Here is a 22,349-nt window from a genome sequence, read left to right as displayed (position 1 = left end):
GGCGTAAACTCATTTAGGTCCGCCATAGCAGATGAGAGTATTGGGTCTAAAAGGCAAATGCCTTATATCTTGATGAATTAGCTGATTGATTTGCAAGGAAACATAAAATCAATAGTACACACTTACAGCACATTATACTGTAGTGCTGGTTAATGACCTATAAGCGCTTTTCTAGTGAAACTGACCTCGAAGAACTAAATGGAAGTCATATAACTGCTCCCTCTACTTAAGCACATTAGTCTGGACACTGCTAAAAATTGTATCTTGTCAAGTAAAATGATCTTAAATACAGTCAATAAATCTAATATTTCTCCTGGTGAGATTGCTGTAAACCTAAATTAAGATTACTTAACTGATTATTTGCTTGTTTTAAGTAATTTATTAAGGAAAAAAAGATCTCACTATATTGGCAGATAGTTTTGCTTATTTTAAGAAAAGTGTTTTAAACAGGCAAAATGATCTGCAAATATAGTGAGATATTTTACTTAATAAGATGACCTAAAACAAGTGAAAAGTGTCTAGAAATAAGAGAGATGATTTTAAAATAGGGGTACAACCATCTCAAAATGGGAAATATCAGATTTCACTTCACAAGACACTGTTGTGAAAGTGTAGTTAACATGGTCTTCCATGACATATGTCTTTTAGTCTTAATTAAACTCAACTAAAATGTTTGTATAGCACTTTTTACAGCAGGTATTATCACAAAGCAGCTTTACAGAGAGTGAGCAAGCCAGGCTCCCTCAAAGTGGCAAGAAAAACTAGACTCAAAACAAGACTCAAACCCACCTTCCTCTGGCCAACAACCGAGAGCAAAACAATAACACAACAAGAGGAATATGAATAAATAATTAAACAAATGAAAAGAAATACGCCTGTCATTGGACAGGTATTTAGAGTAGTCAGATTAACCAGTGACTGCTGTTATGAGTCTATTAAACAGTGCATCTCTGTGCATATCAGGTTCATAACAGTGATTAATAACAATGAACCCAATGGCCTCAGCAGGCCAGATGAAGCTAGTCTCATACTCATTTTGGTATACAGGCATAAATGACATTCTGCCCTGATTCTGCTTCGTTGTTTTTACATATGCAAATGATGAGCGACATAATAAGTGGCAGAAGGAGCAGTACGGTGAGCTGGAAGATATGATAGGGCACTGTACAGTCTTTCTCTGTGCTTTGTCAGTCGCTCACCCATAAGGGTTATCTCGTTGCACCGGAGCTTCCATTCATATTGAGAGCAATCCATCAGACAGGAGAGTGTCAGGAGCTCTGCTGTTTAATTCAGCCTGTCTGCCACAAAGCTTCTCTCTCTCTCTGTTGCCCAGAGGAGCTGGGACAGCTCACATTCACATTGACATTCCAGATCTCCTTACTCACTTTCTTCTATCTGTCTGCCTCCATATAAACAGCAATAGAGGCGCATCTTATGTTACTGCCAAATTATAACTGCATATTATTGCAATAACTTCAAAAAACATTTTTTTTGGCTGAGGCTCAACCTCACTTAAGAATCTCTTAGCAATGGCCACTATGAATGAGGCACACGCTGGACACAGTGAGTTTGTCTGATGTGGTGGTCAGCTCGGGTGCAGATGTGCTGCATTTGTACCATTTTCTAGTTCACCGGAGGATTTGTTGGAAAATCTGAAAGGCTTTGTCTCCTTGTGAGTGGTTTAATGGGAAGGGATTAGCTGAGGTTAACTAGATTTTCAAGCACTGTGCAGAGAATTAAGAGTGTTTCTAGGTTCTGATTTTCAAAGCCAGGCCAAATAATGGAAAAAACAGAACATAGCTACAGATGTTTCCCACAGTGCCAGGTCATCGCTTTCTACTGTCATCTTGAAAACCCTTAGGGGTGTAGTCATTATTGTCATTTTGTGATACTATTTACATGCAATTTTATAATCACATAGTTCATTGGTTATGTAATTAATTCCACTTCGTTTTGACCTAAAACATTTTTATTCATATCCACTGATGCCAGATAAGTACACTATATTGCCAAAAGTATTTGCCCTTCACATTCATATGAACTTGTGACATCCCATTCTTAATCCATAGGGTTTAATATGATGTCGGCCCACCTTTTGCAACTATAACAGCTTCAGCTCTTCTGGGAAGGCTTTCCACAAGGGTTAGAAGAGTGTTTATGGGAATTTTTGACCATTCTTCCAGAAGCACATTTGTGAGGTCAGACACTGATGTTGGACAAGAAGGCCTGGCTCACAGTCTCCACTCTAATTCATCCCAAACGTGTTCGATCGGGATGAGGTCAGAACTCTGTGCAGGCCAGTCAAGTTCTTCCACACCAAACTCGCTCATCCATGTCTTTATGAACCTTGCTTTGTGCACTGGTGCACAGTTATGTTAGAACAGAAAGGGACCGTCCCTGAACTGTTCCCACAAAGTTGGGAGCATGAAATTGTCCAAAATCTCTTGGTGCTGAAGCATTAAGAGTTCCTTTGACTGGAACTAAGGGGCCAAGCCCAACTCCTGAAAAACAACCCCACACCATAATCCCCCCTCCACCAAACTTTACACTTGGCACAACACAATCAGACAAGTACCGTTCTCTTGGCAAACCGCCAAACCCAGACTTGTCCATCAGATTGCCAGATAGAGAAGATTTTAATTATGCAGAAATTTAAAAATAGGCAGAATTCCCCTAAAGCAGCTGTCTGTTTCTTGACATTTTTGGCTAATGAGATACTCTTAGGTGTCAACAAGTTTATTTTTTAACTCACGTTAGTGATAAAAAAAGGCCTAAGACTCTTATAAAGCATGTTTTTAAAAATGTACAATAAACAAAAATTAAAAGCAAACAACAAAAACAAGGCAAACATATTTTTTGTTTTGCAAAACAAGACTGCACATACAAATATAGTCCTGGGTTCTGGATTTTTCTTCCTTCTTTTACAAAATAAGCTGCTCAGGTCACCTTCACTTCATGCTATTGGCTGTTCATCATAAATATCATGCTTTCATGTGCAAATCAGGATTAATCAGCCTGAGTTTTTAAACATGAGTTAACAGAGAAGACACTTTAAAGGAGTTCATCATGGTCCCATTTGTTTAGTAAAGCTGAAAGTCAATCAGGAACCCTGTCTAAGAACTTACTTCAAGTGACAGGCCCTAGGTCACTAGCTTGATGAAGCACCTCTTTCATCTCTCTATCTCTAATTGTGTTTAAATATACTACTCTAAAATCTGGCTCACTCTCCAGCTCAAAGATGGAGGTTGAAGAGTTCCTTGCGGAAGCTCACAGCGACCCTAACAGGAGTCAGGGCCTAGGGGCCAACTGCAATATCTCAAGGCCTGAGAAGCCAACAACTGAGTTGAATGCAAAGGAACCCACATGGCAAGAAGTTCTGGACATCGTCCGTAAGGCCAAATCATCAGCTGCCCCTGGCCCAAGTGGTATACCATATAAGGTATACAAGAAATGCCCCAAGCTTCTTAAGAGGCTGTGGAAAATCTTGAGGAAAATCTGGGCCAAGGGGACAATTCCATCAAGCTGGAAGTTGGCTGAGGGATGCTTTGTTCCGAAAGAGGAAGGGTCCTCCGCAATCTCCCAGTTCAGAACAATCTCTCTTCTGAGCGTAGAGTGTAAGATCTTCTTCTCTGTTGTGGCACAAAGAATTACCTCCTACATGATGCAAAACCATTATATCAATCCATCCATCCAAAAATCCCAGGTTTCTCGGGCTGTCTGGAACATACCTCGATGATTACCCAACTGATCCAAGAAGCAAAACGGAAGAAAAGCGACCTAACAGTCGTCTGGCTAGACTTGGCCAATGCTTACGGGTCAATTCCACACAATCTCATCCAAGAAGGACTTGACCATTATTACATTCCTGTGGCAATCCAAGGTTTGATTACCAACTACCTTGCAGGATTTCGACTCAGGTTTACATCGGCACTCTTTACCACCAACTGGCTGGACCTCCAAAAGGGGATTCCAACAGGGTGCACCATCTCCCCCATCTTGTTTATTATGGGCATGAACATACTGTTATCCGCCGCAGAGGGCATAACCCGGGGCCCTAGATACTGGCGTCGTGCAGCCAGTGCTGCGAGCGTTTATGGATGACATCACAGTAACCACTGTGACGCATGTCCAAGCAAGATGGGTGTTGGATACATTGGGCAGCGTTGCCTCATGGGCGGGGATGCTGTTCAAGGCCAGGAAGTCCAGGAGTATGGTCATCAAGAAGGGCAGAGTGACCAGCAGGTTTAGTCTCCAAGTCCAGGGTGAGGTCATCCCACCCATCGAGGGCAACCCAGTAAAATGCCTGGGAAAGTGGTTTAACGTGTCACTGACGGATGGTGCCAATGTTACAGAGGCGGTGAAGTAGACCGAGGAGTGGCTGAAAAAGATTGACAAGTCTTTACTCCCGGGCAAGTTTAAGACTTGGCTGTATCAGTACGGCCTCTTGCCCAGGCTCCTTTGGCTACTCACAGTCTACGAGTTTCCCATGACTACCATCGAGGTCATTGAGAGAAGGACAAACAAGCACCTGCGAAGGTGGCTGGGCATTCCCCCAAGCTTCTCATCAGTGGGCCTTTACATCAGGTCTGGTCAACTGCAACTTCACTTGTCTTCAGTAGTAGAGGAGTACAAGGTGGCGAAATGCAGAGTTGCCCTAAGTCTGGGGGACTCCAACGACGACCTCATCAGACAAGCTGGCATGATAATCAGGTCAGGATGCAAGTGGGCTGCCAACGCAGCTGTGGAACAGGCGGTCAACTCCCTGAAGTTGCGGGATATAGTTGGCAACCAGTGCATCCATCGACAAGGCCTCGGCTCTGCACAATTCCAAACCTGGGGAGGCGCAAACACAAAAACCAGGAGAGGCATGGTGCAAGCGGAAGTAAGGAACAGAGAGGAGGAGAAGCGAGTAGCCAGAGCAGTGCAGCAAGATTCCCAGGGGGCCTGGACAAAGTGGGACTTGCCCAGGCGCAAAGTCACATGGAGGGATCTGTGGCACCTGGAGCCCTATCGCATCTCCTTCCTCTTACGGTCGGTTTATGATACCCTCCCCTCCCCAGTACATCTGCACACGTGGGGTCTAAGAGAGGATCCACTTTGTAAGCTGTGCGACAAGAGGGGGACCTTGGCCCATATATGGTCTGGGTGCAAAACATCTTTAACCCAGGGGCAGTATAGATAGCGCCACGACAAAGTACTCCTCTCATTGGCAGATACCATAGAGCGGGAGAGGGTTAAGAAGAGACCAGCTCACACAACCACACAGAGAGCAATCACCTTTGTCAAGGAAGGAGTTAGACCCGCACAAACCATCAAAAAGAAAAGAACTAGCATTCTCCTCACTGTAAGTTCCTGGGAGATGAGGTTGGATCTTGGAAGGAGGTTGCAGTTTCCGGAAGTGGTGCAAACATCCCTCCGCCCTGATATAGTGCTGTGGTCATCCAAGGATCAGAAGATAATCCTGGTTGAATTGACAGTACCATGGGAGGAGGGCTGTGACGAGGCCCACAAAAGGAAGGCTGCAAAGTACCTACAGCTGGCCCAAGACTGCCGCAATAGAGGCTGGCAGACATGGGTCTTCCCGGGGGGGATAGGGTGCAGAGGCTTTCCAGCAAGGTCTGCATGGAGTTTCCTTTCTGCCATAGAAATGGATGAGCACAATAAAAAGCAAGCAGCTCGCCGGATGGGGGAGGAGGCAGAACGTGCCTCATGCTGGATTTGGAGTAAGAGAGAGGAGGAAAGCTGGAAGCCAGGAGTAGATGGGCAATGAGCTGGCCACTCACTGCTGGCCACTCACTGCTGGCCTACCAACTGGAGGGTGTCGTGGTTAGGGCCGAAACACCCAGAGAAGGTTGGACACCACCTGATGACATCTGCTCCTGGCCTATGGCTACAGCTACCTGCTAAGGTAGCTGAGGAAGGCACCTCGTGTGTATCCAACAAACTCATACAACAAAAAATATACTTAGAGTTCATTTTATTAAGTAACTTAAGCAAAATTCAAGTATATTTCTCTTATCAATCAATCAATCAAGTACACTTCATGTAGTAAGTATACTAATATCAATGTACTTGTAAATTTACTATTTCAGTACTTCTTGGGTAAATTGGCCCACTTTTTTAAAGTGTACTTTGAAGTACTGCACAAGCAAAATTATATGTATCCATTGGTCTGACTGCATGTCTTTGGACTATGAGAGGAAATCCGCACAGACACAGAGAGAACTTACAAACTCCACATAGTAAGGAACCTAGTCACCCGGCTAGGGCACCAAACCCAGTTTGGGGTTCTTACTGTGAGGCAACAGAGCTACTCACTGTGACTATACCTGTAACTATAAGCCAAGTATACTCAAGTATAATTTTGTTCAGTATTTCTCTGATATGTACATAAAAGTATACTGAAAGCATACTCAATTATTAAGTTGAAAAGGAGTATACTAAGAGAGCATTTGAATAAATTTCAATATAACAAATTTGTAAGGGAGATCTGACTATCTTTTCAACAAAGAAGGTACGAAAATGTAAAACAACTGTAACCAAACATTATTGGTCAGGATTATATTGATAAGTATGTGTATTTGACATGCACAAACAGATACAGACCAGCTGACCTCTGTTAAACCAAGGAACCCTTGGCTGGCTTCAAGTGTCCCCTCATCCTTGGTCAGAGAGATGAAGGAACTGTTGATGGACAGCATCTCCATATCGGCCCAAACAAGTTCCTCTCACATGGCTGCTCCCACTGGCTCCACTCAAGGCCGGGAGATGACTCATGACTGGCCTCCACTACCCCTGCTCTCCATAGGCACAGATATGGGCTGGGATATCTTCAATCTCTACTCAGCTGTGAGCGGGAAGCAAGAAGAAAAGGCTTCAAAAAGCAGCCGGGGCAGCTTTCAGCCATGGCCATTATCTCCCCGGCCGGCTCTCATCAGCTCAGGTGGCGTAAAAACCAGTGTCTACATCTAGCTACCTCCCCTGGATGGACAAAGGAAGAAGGCCAGTGATGACCCACTTCTCTTATGGATCACATGGCAGGCCTCTTGTTATGAGGACTGTAAGCCAGCACCTGTGCTACAGGGCCAAAAAGGCCTTCAAATAAAATTGCCATTATGTGAAAAAGTTATTGTGTCATTAAAAGGCTACGAGCAATTTATGCATAATTCCGAGGTGGAGGTGCAAATGAAGTCAGTTCACATCAAAGTTTGATATAAAACTGTTCATTGGAGAGAAACATACTGATTCAGATTTCTTTACAGTGGTGGTGATGGGAACCAGGGGTTGGCATGACTACAAAACAAATATAGCCTTTTTATTCACTATCCCAAGCCACCAGTGAACCTACATGTGTCTTCTGAGATTTTGTATGTATTGATGATGTAAATTAGTGGTAAATATGAACTTTTTAAAAAACTGAACATATTTTACTATTATTATTATGCATGTCCTTCTCCACCCAGGACATTGTTTTTTGTGAGGGAGCTTTTAGAAGCATTAAATTCTTCAGATGTCTGGTTCATATCACCACCACTGTGAACAATTCTGACTCTGTGTTCATGGGTCATTTTTCACAAACTTGACTGACACTGCTAGGTTGAGAGGGCTCCACACTCAAAAATATTCAGCTAAGTCGACAGAAATTGACCACTGACGGTATTGTGCTTCTAACGTACATAAATATGTTCTCTGTAAACGACATGAACCTCTGCTGAAAAAATAATATTACAATATATAACACCAATTTTGTTTACAACTGTATGTCACTCTCATAACATGATGGTATTAAACCAAAAATCAGAAGCTCACTGAAGAATTAAATGCTGAGTTGTTTTACTGAAAAAAACAGGCATGTATAAGTACCAGCTGCAGGACGCTGACACTTAAACATACAACATATAGACTGATCATGCTGTGTATTGCAGCTGGTTGCAGCCCAAGGCTGCTTTAAGAGATTGTGCTCTCATATACAGCGCACGCTCCACTGAGCACAAACAGCACAATGTCTGGAGTAATAAGCACTCTGTCTACCCTCTGAATGCTTAGAAGCTTGATGACACAAGTCAAGGACACTGCAATAAAAGAGCCCAGCAGCGAAGGCCAGTTTGGTGCCATTACAGACTGCCTTTACTGAAAAAGCCGATATCACTCATATGATAAGGGCTGTTTCTTGCTATAAGCAGCAAAGACCCCAGGGTGCATTTATGACATTTGTATGAATGTATGTAAAACACAGTCGTAACTTAGTTTTACCCTTAAAAGTTCAGGTTTATTACATACTAAGGCTTACTGTTTAGTAACTACAGGGACTTCAATGCAACTGGTTAGCCCTGGCCCATTTAAGGGGTCAAACAGGCTGCTTTTTGTTTTTTGTCTAACTAGTGTAGGTTGAATTTGTGGATAAATGCAAATCACAAAAACAAATTAAACCTGGGCTGTTTTTGCAGCATAGTTTGCATATATAGACTGTATGGACAAGCTGTTTGGTATTAATGAATGATGTCAACTTATGGATGTACTCATGTTTTTTTAAAAATTATTTTTAAAGTTAAAATATTTGCAAGAAAGATTTCTGAGGCTCTTGAGTTAATGGCTCTTAAGAATCTAACAGCAAACAGGTGATGTATGATTATATAAATCATAAATTCAATTCCCATGAACTTTGTAAAACAATTGCTTGATTGGCCCAATTTAATTACTAACTCTAGTAAATGTAACATTTAGGGCATTTTTCTTCCACTTCACCATCTGCCTAACTCACATCTTGCACTATACAGCTGAAATGAATCACTGATATGCAAACTCACTGTGTATTAAATATGAAATAAATAATCCACTGATATTGAATGAGCTCATGTTTCATTTAATTGACTCAATGCATTACAATAATTTAATTTCCAATTAAAAAAAAAGTAAAATGTCCATCAGTATTTTCTAGTATTAAACAGCCTTGGATTTACAGGGATAAGACACACCAGCAGAAAGGAGCACGATTTAAATCTAAACTGTTCTGACAGTTGCCTACGAGGCCGAGATAAACAATGGCCATCTTTGAGGTAGAGATTAACGCTGCGTTTAGTTTGGCAGAACTGGACAAATCTAAACTCTACAGGCCTCTATCATCTCACTGTACCAGTGCTCACACAGTAGGCAAACAGCAGGGAGTGCTCATGGAAATGCCTTTTACAATGAACAGATACATGGCTAATATCTTAATACAGCACTAAAGGCCTCTCAATACATCAAATAAGTACTTTACAATTTACTTTTACTACAACATGAACATAAAATGCCCAGGTTACACTCCAGATTTGTCTATCCATATCAATAGAACGACATGGGAGAATTCAACTTAATTCCACTTATCTTTCAAAATTGCTGCATAATCTAAACACTGGACAAAGTTATTCAGAGTGGTTTGATGTGAAATGATTCAGAGAAACATACTGACTCAGATTTCTTTACAGTGGTGGTGACCACAACGTTTACAACACAAATATAGCCATTTTACTTACTATATAAAACCACCAGTGAACCTACACATCTTCTGAGTTAATATACATAACGCAGATGACAGTTAAAAAGTGCCATGATGTATATTACACATTCAATTTACTATAAATGAAATATCAAAACTACCAAATAACCATGTCTCAGGCACTGTGATCAGTACATTACCATTTCATGTAGTAACTTTCAGTGAGGGAGCTTTTAGAGGTGGACGTGTAGTTCCTATTACCACCATTGTGAACAATTCAGATTCTGTAAGTTTCCCAAGAACAGGGCATTTCACACCAAACCACTCTGAAAGACTCTGTTTACATCTTAACCATTCAATTATGCAGATTTCCTTTTGAAAAATGGCTGTAATTCTGTAATTCTCAGAAAAAAAGTTCTTCAGAAGACAAATTCTGAATAACTTAGATTTTACTCCCTAACTTAATAAAATGTCACATTGCCTTGTTTAAAAACACACCTGATTATTGAAGAGATAGTGAGAGTGCAGGTGCTGACCCCTAGTGTTGAAAACTTGTATGCACACATTTACTGTATCTGGACACCTAGTGGTCAGAATACCAATGAGCTTCTCAAGTGAAACAAAGTAAGACAGATGAAAAAAAAAGTACACAGTGTAAACATTTACATCAAAGCAAAAAGCTAAAAAACAAAACCCACTAGCCTTAAAAAGAGAGGTATTGCACCGTACCCAAACCAACTTAATCTGCTGTGCTATTAATGATCCCATGACATACAACATGTTCTAAAAATATTCAATAATGTTCTTTAATGCTTAGGGGTTTAACATACAATTTACACTCAAATAGCCAAACTAACGAGCTATAAACAGGGATCCCATTACATTTCTAACACATTTTCCAGCATATAATTAATGCATGTAATATATCATGTAAATCATATAAAATATATGCCCAGTGTAAATTGCCTTGTACAGACCATTACATTAAGCTGATTACTTCAGTAAAAACAAGCGAAGAAAGCCCTGTTTGCTCTGCAATCATCAACAGGCACAGGAAAACAGCGAAACCAAACTGCTCTAAAAATTTCAACAGCAATTGCACCACAGGCCTAGCACACGTGGAGTGTTGCAAACCTCTAAGCCTTAAAGAAGCCTCGGCCTTTGTGCTTAGCGGATAATGGAGGGTAGTAGACTGGCACAGAGGGGTCACACACTGTGAATCCTGAGCGGCTGAGGAGGACAAATGGCAGAACTTCGTTGTCACTGATCTGAAGCTCCTTACTGGTCTTCTCACAGTTAGTCAGCTGAAATTGCTTGTCAACACAGATCTCTATCTGTCCCAGGGTCTGGAACTGGCCTCCCTGGAAAAAAAAAAGAAACATATAAGTATGGGGAAATATATTCACCACTGGCAGAACTTTCTGTTCCTATTTCTCTGCAGTGCTCAAGAACAAAAACAGTAACAATAAAAATACCAGAGCGATCAACAGTAACAATAATAACAACATCAACAAGACAGTAATATACTGTGGCTTGCACATGCGGGGGCGGGCGCATGCCACATATACATTCATTAGCACCCCAGCTGGTTTTCTGATAGTTTAATCTGCAACAAGAATCTGTAAAACACTAAGAAGTCACGAAGCTGAAGTCGCTTCTCATTCGCCAGCTCAAAGTTTCCCGTTCAACCTTAAATGCTGCAGCAGTTACATTCTGGAGCCTCAGGCACCACATAAAGTGGAACAGGAAAATCCAAACGAGAAGCTGGCAAATGAGAAGTGACTTCAGCCTCATAAAAATCAAGTGTGAGACATTTTACAAGATACTACTCCACTTTTAAATAAACATTTCCCGCTGGAGATGCGACAAAAGCGGCTATAGCCGAGCTGAAGCGTAAAGCAGAGCAAAGTAGTCTATACTAGTACATTAGCACGCACTGAGACATATTTACAGCATATTTTCTTGAAAGGATAAAATAGCTCTTTATAACATTTTGCTTGCTGACCCCTGATATTTAGGGTCAGCAACCCATGATTTAGTCTTTCTAGTCTTTAGTCTGGGGACAACTTTTAATTTTTTTGGTGCTGGATTGCAGCAAAAAGTGCTGCTAACAAACGTTCACCCTTTTTAAAATCCACCTGAAAATTCCTCCAGTCCATGCTCTTAACATACAAAGTACAATTCATAACATGCAAAACCGGCTAGCTAGCAAACCACTATTGTTACCTAACACACTGTTTTTGTCTTGAAAGAGGTAATGTTTAATTTTATGTCACACAAAGTGACACACCTACATGCTTATTTGGAGGTTTCTGGGGTCTCTTCAGTGATGCAAACTGATGTTACATCAATGGGTCAATGACCGGCTTGTTGACTGTGCTACCAAGCACACCAACGCCTCAATACTTTGAGCTCTGCCGTCTGGAGACACCGGATTGGCTTAAAAATTTTTTAGTCAGTTGTTCCCACCTTAACCAATCTATGTTCACACTCACATTCAGCCCAAAGCTTCTCATGGTTGTCCCCAGACAGTCTCGTCAGAAGCTCACATCTGGCCCTGCGAAACTAGCCTTAATGTAGACTGTTGTGTGGCAACAGGACAGCAGTGATTGACAGTAATGATAAAAGTCAACCCCATGATTTTTTCCCCCAAATATACAAAAAACACCCATTCTAAAAATGCAGGGTTGAGTGTGTTGGGTCACTTTCTTGGATTGTTTCCAAAGTGTCAGGTAGTTCAGCCGCATGATTTACATTGGATTATTTCCACCTTACTAGTTAATATACAATATTTACCTGAATTTATAGCTGAATATTAAACAACTTATGTGACAACAACCTTAGCAGTGGAATTAATAAATTGCTATTGGCAAGTATTAGCTGATGTAAAGCTAAACTGTCAGTAAACTCAAACAGCTTGGCAAAAAGATTCATGTTTTCATGTTTAATGTACTGCTTGCTGGTTCCTTCTCATAAGGCACATTGTTTGAGAATATGTAATAACCTGAAATGTTTGTCAGTGTGCATTTGTGGTGTGGTTGTGTACTGTTTATTTATTTTTTTAACAGCTAGGCCAGAAAATCCTGTTTTTCTCATAAGCTCAATGCCTGATCAGCTGTTATGGTAAACTTTATTCTTAACTTACAAACAATTGATTTTTACTTATGTGGTATTGTTAATTTGCATGTGTATAAACATGTTTCCACATATGGTATTGATTTAAAGGATTTAAATTCTGAATTATAGTTATATTTAATCATTTAACTAAGCCTGCTTGTCTGTAACCCTGCGACGTAGTTGTTATCTCACACACTAAGTTGGGTAAAAACCCCCAAACCAGCACACTGGGTGAAAACCATCAACTCAGGTATCCCAATGATCTTTTTACATTTTTTGTTCTTGTAAAATTACACCAAAGGGAGCCTCATATGGGACTGTAAATGTTAAGCAGATAGATAGAGAGAAAGGATACTTAATATTTATCCAGGTAGCTTAAAGTAGTTTTTAATGTTCTTTCAAAACAAAACCATGTTCTTACATAATGCATGTTAATATGGTTTTGGGCCTTTACTTGAGATAAAATATATATGATCTTAAACACAAATACATTTGTTGGATCTTGGTGGTATGACGCACAGAAAACTACTAATAGCGCCCCCTTGCAAAGAACCTTCAGCCTGCTAAACTCAAGGGTGTGAGATACAAGTCTGATCCATGAGGAATTGCTAAAGATACTTTCCCTGCTCGGTCTTTAAGTGAAATGTCTGAACATTCTTCTGTCATATGCTATTATATGAAAGACTTTATACAGACTACACTTTAAAAAGGCTGTGATGGCATGTCTTCAGTGTGTCTAACATACATCACCCCCAAGCTTTCAGAAGAAAATACCTCCTAATACCTGATGTGTTTTGGACGGAATTGTGACTCCTACCTTTCCTGGAACACACTGAATTTTTGGTGTTACTCCATAAGAACCCATGATGCTTTCCTCCAAATCTCCCAGCTAAAGAAAAGAACAGTGAAATCATCATATGATATACAATGACAGCCACAAGAAAGTTGACCATCACAAGACTGATAAGTTGAACAAGCAGTGGCTCAGTATGGTCACCTGACTAACAGGAACAATGAGTCATAGTTGCTTTACAAGTTCAGCTGATGTGTTTTTCATATAGTATGTTCTTCATTCCTCAGAATGATGATCTTACAAAAAAAAAAAAAAAAAAAAAAAAACACACCCCACAGTCTGAGCAGTGACCAACTGTCAGGAAGGTCTGCTTCGCAGGGTTTTCTCCCAAATAATCAAAGCACAAAGATCAGAGTATTATGGCAGAAAAGGGCACTGCTTTGAAACTAGGACCAGTTACAATGATCTTTAAAATAAATAGGCTTTTGGAGAAACCAGGTCACCATTGTGCTAAGAATGGTGTTGATGCCCATCTTTTGCATTGTCTAAAATATGAATATCAATTGTGAACAGCCCACATTGCATTTCTGGTCAAAATTCTGACTAAAATATTTAGTTCTACTTTGTATTCATCTGCATGAGGGAACAGTTCCATCCACATTATAATTACAGCAGTCAGAAGCCAGGAGCCTCTCTCACTCACCTTGTAGTACTTTTCACATGGTACAATTTGGCTTTTCTTCAGGGCTCTAAAATTAGGGGGGGAGAAAAAAAAAAAGCGATGATTTGAGAAAGCACAGCACGTCAACCACTGACCTGGTTTCTGTTCAGTGTTTGTGCAATGACTTAATTGAAATCATGGTGTGCCGCAACAAGTACTGCAAAACTCTGTCAGACCATGACCTTCTGTACAAGAGTGGAACTCATCTACTTATAAATATTCACTATGCATTTCATATGTATACACATATGCATTTCATATCTTGCATATCTCACACCCCTACATGCTACACGGGATAAACAGAGAAGCACATTCAGCGGCCGACTGTTACAGCTGCGCTATGTTAGAAAGTGCCGTGTGAGATCTTTCTTACTCACTGGTATACGGCTCTACAACGAGATTCATCACTGTATCTCCACTCTTGTTAATACACGCTGCGCAATAGATCATAACCTGCTGCTGTAATGACACTTTCACTATGCACTTTAGACTGTAAACACTGCTGATTTTCAGTTATGCTTATAGTCATTGTGTTGTAACTACCTCGTACCACTTACTGCAACACCTGCTCTCATGTAAATACAACAAATCTGTCTTATATGCTATGTAAATACGCAATAGATAGACTTTTATTCCTACTCTCTCATAGTTTACTTAATTTATCTATTTTTCTATGTCTGCCTAATTTATGTCTTATTATTCCTATTTTATATCTGCTTAATATGTGTAAGTTTATGTGCAGTTATATGTCTTGTCACTGCAACACTGCAATTTCCCTTCGGGATCAATAAAGTTCTGCCTGTCTGTCTATCCATCCATATAGCATGTACTAATGCTGCAGACAACTGTTTTAGTGGAGCCAAATTCCAACTCCCCCTTCATGTACGCAGGCATTTGGACACCACACTTCATTTTCTCAATTTCTCTTGTTTCTGTATATAGATAACTGGTAATAGTGAATTTTGTAACAGGAGATACATGTTTAAAAATAAAAACAACAGAAATCACAAGTATAATTTATCGTCCACATGCCTGTGTGCATGCAAAATGGAGTCGGGTTCTGTGGGGAGGTGAATTTAACACATCTACACTACTGCTTTCAGCTACACAGTGAAGTTTTTATAATACACAGTAAATCGTACTGTGTCCTAAACAACACTGACAAGTCTGTGTGAACCAAGAACTGGAAGCAGTTTGAGAGAAGGTTTGGGGATGTATTTAAAGAAAAGACTAATGGGTGACTAATGATTATAGAACGTAATGTCTAGCTACAATCTCCACTAGCAGGGTATTTATGAATATTATTTTTTAAAATAATAAATAAATAACGCTGTATTACTTATATTGCACTGAGCCAGCCATTTCATATATATGTTTGGCCATATAATCAAGAACATTCACAAGCTGCACAAATATAGTTAAATGCAAAACTTTAAAGACCCCCAGGAAAATGACCTGTTGTGTTGGATTTCTAAGTGAAAAACGTTCTTCTACTAGGGGATAAATAAATAAATATATATATATATATATATATATATATATATATATATATATATATATATATAGCATTTTCCTGCACATTTTAGTGCATACTTTATATTATATTTGCTGATATATAAATATATATTATATTTGCTGAGTTTAACACATCACAAAAAGAAAAACATATAAATACATATAAATATAAATTGCACAGGTCATATTCTTGTTGTATGCACCCCCACCCAATATGTTAAACTCAGTAAAAAAAAAAAAAAACAGTAAATGTGCACAAAGTAGTGTCTCTCTGTAGAGGATGTGTTCACTTATTTTCACTTAGAAAATCAACAATAAAATTGGCTTTCGAACAGTGGTGCCTAAACGGTTGCATATTCCTACCATTATACAGCAGTGCTTATTGCAAGGCATTAATTAATAAATAATAATTAATTAATTAATAATTTTAGCATTTGTTAGCAAAGCTACTCTCATAGCTCCAGCGTTAAATTAAAGGAGTAACAACCACTGCATGCCAAACACATCCTTGTTGATTAACTAAATGTGGGACAGGTGGATAATCGTGCTATTTTGCAATTCCTTTAAGCACGGCCTAATAAAACTCAAATGTTCACCCACCCATCAAGATCCAGCTTGTGGTAGAGCTCGAGGGCTTTGCTGAAGTATTTGTGCTGACTGTTTAAATCTTCATCTTTGGCAGCACATGTTCCATGTTTCTGCCATTCATGCTTCCTGAATAACAACAACAATAAGGCCATTAATGCTCAAATGCAAAGTTGTGGTAGTCGTGGTATCTGCAAACATTACACAACATTACAGAAGTGAAACCTGCAGTTTCTATCGGTCATACCAAAATGATGTAGATGCAGGTTGAAGAAGATCTGGCCAAAATTTTCTCATTTCTGGAAGTAGGTCCTGAAAATCAGACAAATGGAAGCATGCAAATGTGGGAATTTTCTTTGATGCATGTAGATCCAGTGGTGGACAAAATACTCTTTTGTTTTGTTCAAATTTTATATCAGTACGAGGCCTCTATCTATCATGCAACTTGTTTTTAAATTAAAAAGTTTCTACAAAGGAGATTGACTGAAGCCGTGAACAGATAACTCAGTTTTTCATGTCTGCACCCACAAGGGGCCAATATTATTTTTCTGATAATTAGAGTCAGCATTTCTTTCATTTCATTTCATTTTCAGCAACACAATTTCTTTCCAATATGCATCTTTAACACAACTGCGTCAGAACTGCCCTGCTCAATGCCCCGGCCACAGCCTTACTGGATTGGTTAAGTATCACATATCAAATATGAAAGCTTCAGCAGCTTGACTCAGAGTCTTGCCCACAGCCAAGGCCTGCCTCATGTGATTGTAAATTTGTTTGTGCTTGATTATCCAGGAATTTGTAATGAATTTACTTAATAACACCCAATAATATGAAATTAATTTAATTATAATTTTTAAAGAGTTATTCAAACATTTATTGTTTGTAATTATTTAGTGATGTTTTACCACTTTTTTATCATTTACATAATTATACTGTCTGGAGGCCCCATGCACCTTATTTTATAATGTTTAAATGCTTATTGTTTAAATGGTGGTTGGTGTAGTGTAGTGGGTAACACCTCTGCCTTCTACACTGTAGACTAGGAGTCCTTGGGCAAGACTCCTAACACTACCTTCACTTAGCTGTATAAAAATGCTCAAATTGTAAGTCGCTCTGGATAAGAATGTCTACCAAAATACCACAAATGTGTGTTTAAAAAAAAAAAAAAAAAAAAGATTTCATTCCACAGTACATTAATTTATATTCATTTTCTGAAGGGATTTTCATGTTATAAATGTTAAATGTATGCTATATGAATACTGGCCCCATGTTGTACTGGTTAACTGGCCCTTGGTGCCATGTTCATCAATATTGGTATAAGCTCAGAAAAAGCATACCAGTTGACAGCCAGTAGCAGCCACAGGGGGCTGTTTTACCCTCTAACCCAAAAGAAACATGCTCACATACCTCTATCAGACTTGGGTCGAAGTGCCAAGATGAGTTGCAACTGATACCACTGTTAGGCCTGTATCACAAAGACATTTTCATCTGAATGAGTTTGGAAATGTGAACCTATCTTTAAGCTTTGCCTAAGCCACCAAGCAAACCTTTAGGATTTTGAACCTACCAAAATCCATGTAAGGTCCAATAACTAAAGTTTGCAGTGCAGTGTTCCATCTAAAAACAAAGAAAGTAGATGCTGTTAATCTCATGGACCACACTTAATAACAGGAATATCATCTAAGCAGGCTAGTTTAACAGCTTCTATTGATAAAACCAATTAAATGTCTTGGGTTCTTACAGTGCAAAATGTCTCTGGCCAGTGGTGAGTCAAGATGAGTTTGGTCCAGTCATGCCTAAAGGAAGAACAGTCCATCCATAACATAAACAGAATGCTGATTTATGGTGTACTGGAGATTTACACATCACTTCAAATAACTAAATCCACCTTACCGAGAATACATGTCCACCGATGACACAAGGACATATCCAAGAACCAGGAAGATCGCAATCGACTTCATTCTTCTTCAGAACTAACCCAGAGGACAGACCCAAGTCAGGACTGTTTTTAAAATAGGAGGTTAATGTAAAGTCACACAACTGCTCACTACTTTGGAATCAGTGTTTTTGGTGATATAAACCTCTTGTTTTTGACAAATATTTAAAATTTTCCTAGCATGATGTTCCTGTGCAACTTCATGAGTTTCAAAAAAATGTCAAACTGTTAAGTTTCCTCACAAATGTACAAATTTGAGGCAATTTCACACAGTTGCAAAAATTTTAGATGTGTTCAGAATGATAAGTGGAGCTGTAGATGATCCCAAAATGAACGATTAGTAACATGACACAATGAATATTCATGATATCATATACACTACTCACAAAAAGTCAGGGCTATTTGGCTTTCAGGTGAAATTTCAGGATGAACCTAAAATGCACTCTAACCTTTACAGGTGAACTTAATGTTACCTTCTGTAAACTTCTGAATGCACATGTCCAACTGTTCAGTGTTTCAGTACTTCTTACACAACTTGCTGTTGTCTAACAAAGAGCGTAACGGCAAGGTGGTGGTGGTGGTGTTACAGTGTGGGCAGGTGTGTCTAGTCAATACAGAACTGCTCTACACTTTGTGAACGGTACAGTGACAAGCCCATACTACTGGAATAACATCATTAATCCAGTCATTGTGTCTCTGCATGAACAGCACAGGCCTAATTTCATCTTCATGGACGACAATGCTCCAGCTCATCGAGGTCACATCATTAGGGAACGGCTGCTGGAGAGTGGGGTACCTCAAATGAAGTGTCCTGCACTTTCCAGACCTGAATCCCATAGAAAAGCTATGGGATCAGCTGAGTCGCCGTGCAGAGGCTCGTAACTCTGTACCCCAGAACCTCAATGACCTGAGGGCCGCCTTCAAGAAGGGTGGGATGCCATGCCTCAGCAGACAACAAGTCGACTTGGGAACAGCATGGGACGTCGCTGTCAAGCTGTAATTGATGCTCAAGGGCACATAAGTTATTGAGACATTGGCATTTTTGCTGGGGTATACCCACCACTGCTGTTGGCTTTTGTTTCAATAAATTGCTTGAGATGAGGAAACCACCACTGTATGCTTCACTTAAATGCCCTACTTCCATGATATAATATCACTGTAGCGTGAACCTTTTACGCTATTTATAAATTTCACCCGAAAGCCAAATAACTTCTTCTGATTAACGTTAGTGTATCATTGCTCATACAGATACTGTAGATGATGGTTAACCATACAATAACGTCTTATTGTTCGCTAAATACTTTAAACACATAACGTCTAAAGCGCTTTCTGGAGTCGTGTTTATATTAATCAAAAAAGAAAAGAAAGAACAGAAAACATTAACAGGAGCAGCGGGTCCGAGCAGCGGGTCCGAGCACTGGAGCGGTGCTGGAACTCCGCTATTTACTCTGGTTACTTGGTGAACAGCTAATAGTAGTCACGAAGACACAGGACAGAGACGAAAGCTTGAACAAAATCAGACTAAAAGAGGAGCAAAAGCTGAGCAGAGCAGTTTATCCTACCTGTGTGTGTTTCTCTCCGTCCTGATTAAAGTTAGCGCTAAGAACGTTAAGCTAACTGACAAAGGCGGCTTTGTTATTACCAGCTCGTCCTGCACGTGAGAAAGTTCCTCACCTCAGCGTCTCCGTTTCGCTTTTATAAAAGAGAGTTTAAAAGCAATAAGCAAGGCAAAAAGGAAGTTCTTAGCTTCTCTCAAACATCAGCCAACACTGCCACAGCAAACAACAAACTTTGCGTTGAAACTGTTGACACTGCTTCACCCACTGAGCCTGCGCGGATGAGCTGGTCATGTGATCACGTGGCTCCAGCATCACGTGACACGTGATAGTTCGTGAGATATATATATATATATATATACACACACACACACACACACACACACACAGTGGTGGACGAAGTACACAAACCACGTACTTGAGTTAAAGTAGAGACACCCAAGGTAAAATATTACTCCAGTAAAAGTAGAAGTTCCTCCCTTTAGACCTCCACTTGAGTAAAAGTACTAAAGTACTTGCCTTCAAATGTACTTAAGTATCGACGGTAAAAGTACTAAAAGATTAATTATGGCTCTGATGTCCTGTTATCATTTTTATAACAAGACTCGCTTCATGAACTCATTTTAGGTGAAAATCCTCCAGTGTCTCTCTTGGTAAACCAGTCTTTTAATAGAAGGTCATTAATTAGTGACGCTGACGTCTATTAAAATGATCATAAGCACAAAACACTGAAGGTAAACAGTTTCCATCAGGGAGAACCGAGTGGCTCTGAAATCACTTTTTACACACAAGCAAAGTTTCAGTTTAAGATTTATTTACAACTTAGTTCCAAGTTGAAGTTTAATAAAAACTAGTTTTAAACTCAGGATCACAAATGAGCTCCTTTACTATGTTGATCTGTAGGTCTCTGTTCATAAACATAAACCAGCCCAAACTAATTTACTATAAAATGAAATGGTGTTTGTATAAATTCAGAAAAAAAGAAACATGCCAGTCACGACTGCATATGTGTACATGTTTCTATATTGTGGTCTATTTACACAGTTAGGTTAGTTCATCATTTAGGTCGACGTATGTGCTCTCAATTTTTTTACTCTGCTGCACTGACGTTGAACCGTGTGCTGCACTGGGTCGGTATGACCAACAGGTCAAAACAAGCTCTAAACAAAGTGACCGCTGTGCCCTGATTGGTGTTCTTGCTTTGGGCTTCTCTTGTTTTGACATGTTACGTTTTTATACACACAAAAACCAAAAGGAACAACAGATTTCTCTAAATGTAGTGGAGTGAAAAAGTCAGATATTTGACTTTGAATTGTAGTGGAGTGAAAGTAAAAAGTCGCCCAAAATGGAAAAACTTCAGTGAAGTACAAATACACGTATAACTATTTAAGTACAGTAACGGATTCCATTTACTTAGTTACTGTCCTCCGCTATATATATATAAATATAAATATATATATATATGTATTAAATACATTCATGACAGTTTTACACTTATACAAACTACTTAAATTTACACAAATTTATTCATTCATTCATTCATGCATACATACTGTACATACATACCAACCATCCATAACATTAAAATGACCTCCTTTTATCTACAATCATGGTCCATCTTATCTGCTCCACTGACCATATAGGAGCACTTGTAGTTCTACAGTTACAGACTGTAGTCCATCTGTTTCTCTGCATACTTTGTTAGCCCCCTTTTACCCTGTTATTCAAAGGTCAGGACCCCCACAAGACCACCACAGAGCAGGTATCATTTGGGTGGTGGGTTATTCTCAGCACTGCAGTAACACTGAGATGGTGGTGGTGTGTTAGTGTGTGTTGTGCTGGTCTGAGTGGATCAGGCACAGCAGTGTGAGGAGTTTTTAAACAACTCAGTGTCACTGCTGGACTGAGAATAGTCCAACCAACCAAAAATATCCAGCCAACAGCGTCCTGTGGGCAGCGTCCTGTAACCACTGATGAAGGACTAGAGGATGACCATCACAAATTGTACAGCAGAGATGAGCTATTTACTCTGACTTTACATCTACAAGGTGGACTGATGAGGTAGGAGTGTCTAATAGAGTGGACAGTGAGTGGACAGAGTGTTTATCAACTCCATCTGTACTGCTGAGTCTGATTCACTCTCACCAGTGCAACACACACTAACACACCACCACCACGCCAGTGTCACTGCTGCGCACCACCCAAATAATACCTGGCCTGATGAATGTAAAGGGTCAGGTGGGATACAAATGATGCAAAGAAAAAGATGAATTGCAGTCTGTGTAAAGTAGGTGTACCTAACAAAGTGTTCAATGAGTGATACATATATATATATGAGTGTGTGTGTGTGTGTGTGTGTGTGTGTGTGTGTGTAATCTAAAATGTGTGAATAAAAAACTGCAAATAAGGGAAGGATAATCAATTCAACATATCTTAAAGGTAACGGAGATTAAATAGTGACACAAGCATGAATAAAAAGACAGTACAGGGATGCACGACAAGAAAAAACGTAGAGAAGTAAAAAATGGAGTACAGTTAACCTAACACAATCATCAGTATAAAACATTGAAGGAATATAAGGCCTATTATATTAGCTTATATAGAATTTATAACTAATAATAATGCTAATACTACTCTATTTGCCAAGC

General features: G+C 39.6%; 1 protein-coding gene across 4 annotated transcripts; it reads right to left on the bottom strand.

The window, feature by feature from the left end:
• Positions 1–8,842: 8,842 nt before the first annotated feature.
• On the bottom strand, positions 8,843–19,973 carry rnaset2 (ribonuclease T2). 4 transcript variants are annotated; one of them, XM_017694085.2, is made up of 10 exons: positions 19,708–19,973; positions 18,103–18,211; positions 17,951–18,005; positions 17,777–17,826; positions 17,617–17,674; positions 16,457–16,521; positions 16,225–16,338; positions 14,092–14,137; positions 13,413–13,484; positions 8,843–10,839 (listed from the first exon to the last, which is right to left on the bottom strand). In XM_017694085.2, exons 2-10 carry the CDS (start codon positions 18,168–18,170, stop codon positions 10,615–10,617), a joined length of 753 nt encoding a protein of 250 aa, XP_017549574.1. In that variant the 5' UTR covers positions 18,171–18,211; positions 19,708–19,973; the 3' UTR covers positions 8,843–10,614. The 4 variants fall into 4 exon arrangements, with proteins under 4 accessions (XP_017549574.1, XP_017549576.1, XP_017549575.1 ...); XM_017694087.2 differs by having other exon boundaries at positions 18,103–18,182; XM_017694086.2 differs by having other exon boundaries at positions 19,820–19,973.
• Between the last annotated feature and the right edge of the window lie 2,376 nt (positions 19,974–22,349).

This window comes from Pygocentrus nattereri, chromosome 5 (assembly GCF_015220715.1).
Source record: "Pygocentrus nattereri isolate fPygNat1 chromosome 5, fPygNat1.pri, whole genome shotgun sequence".
In the NCBI taxonomy this organism is placed as follows: domain Eukaryota; kingdom Metazoa; phylum Chordata; class Actinopteri; order Characiformes; family Serrasalmidae; genus Pygocentrus; species Pygocentrus nattereri.
The sequence above is the reverse complement of the archived record's forward strand: the minus strand, read 5'-3'. Positions and strand labels throughout refer to the sequence as shown.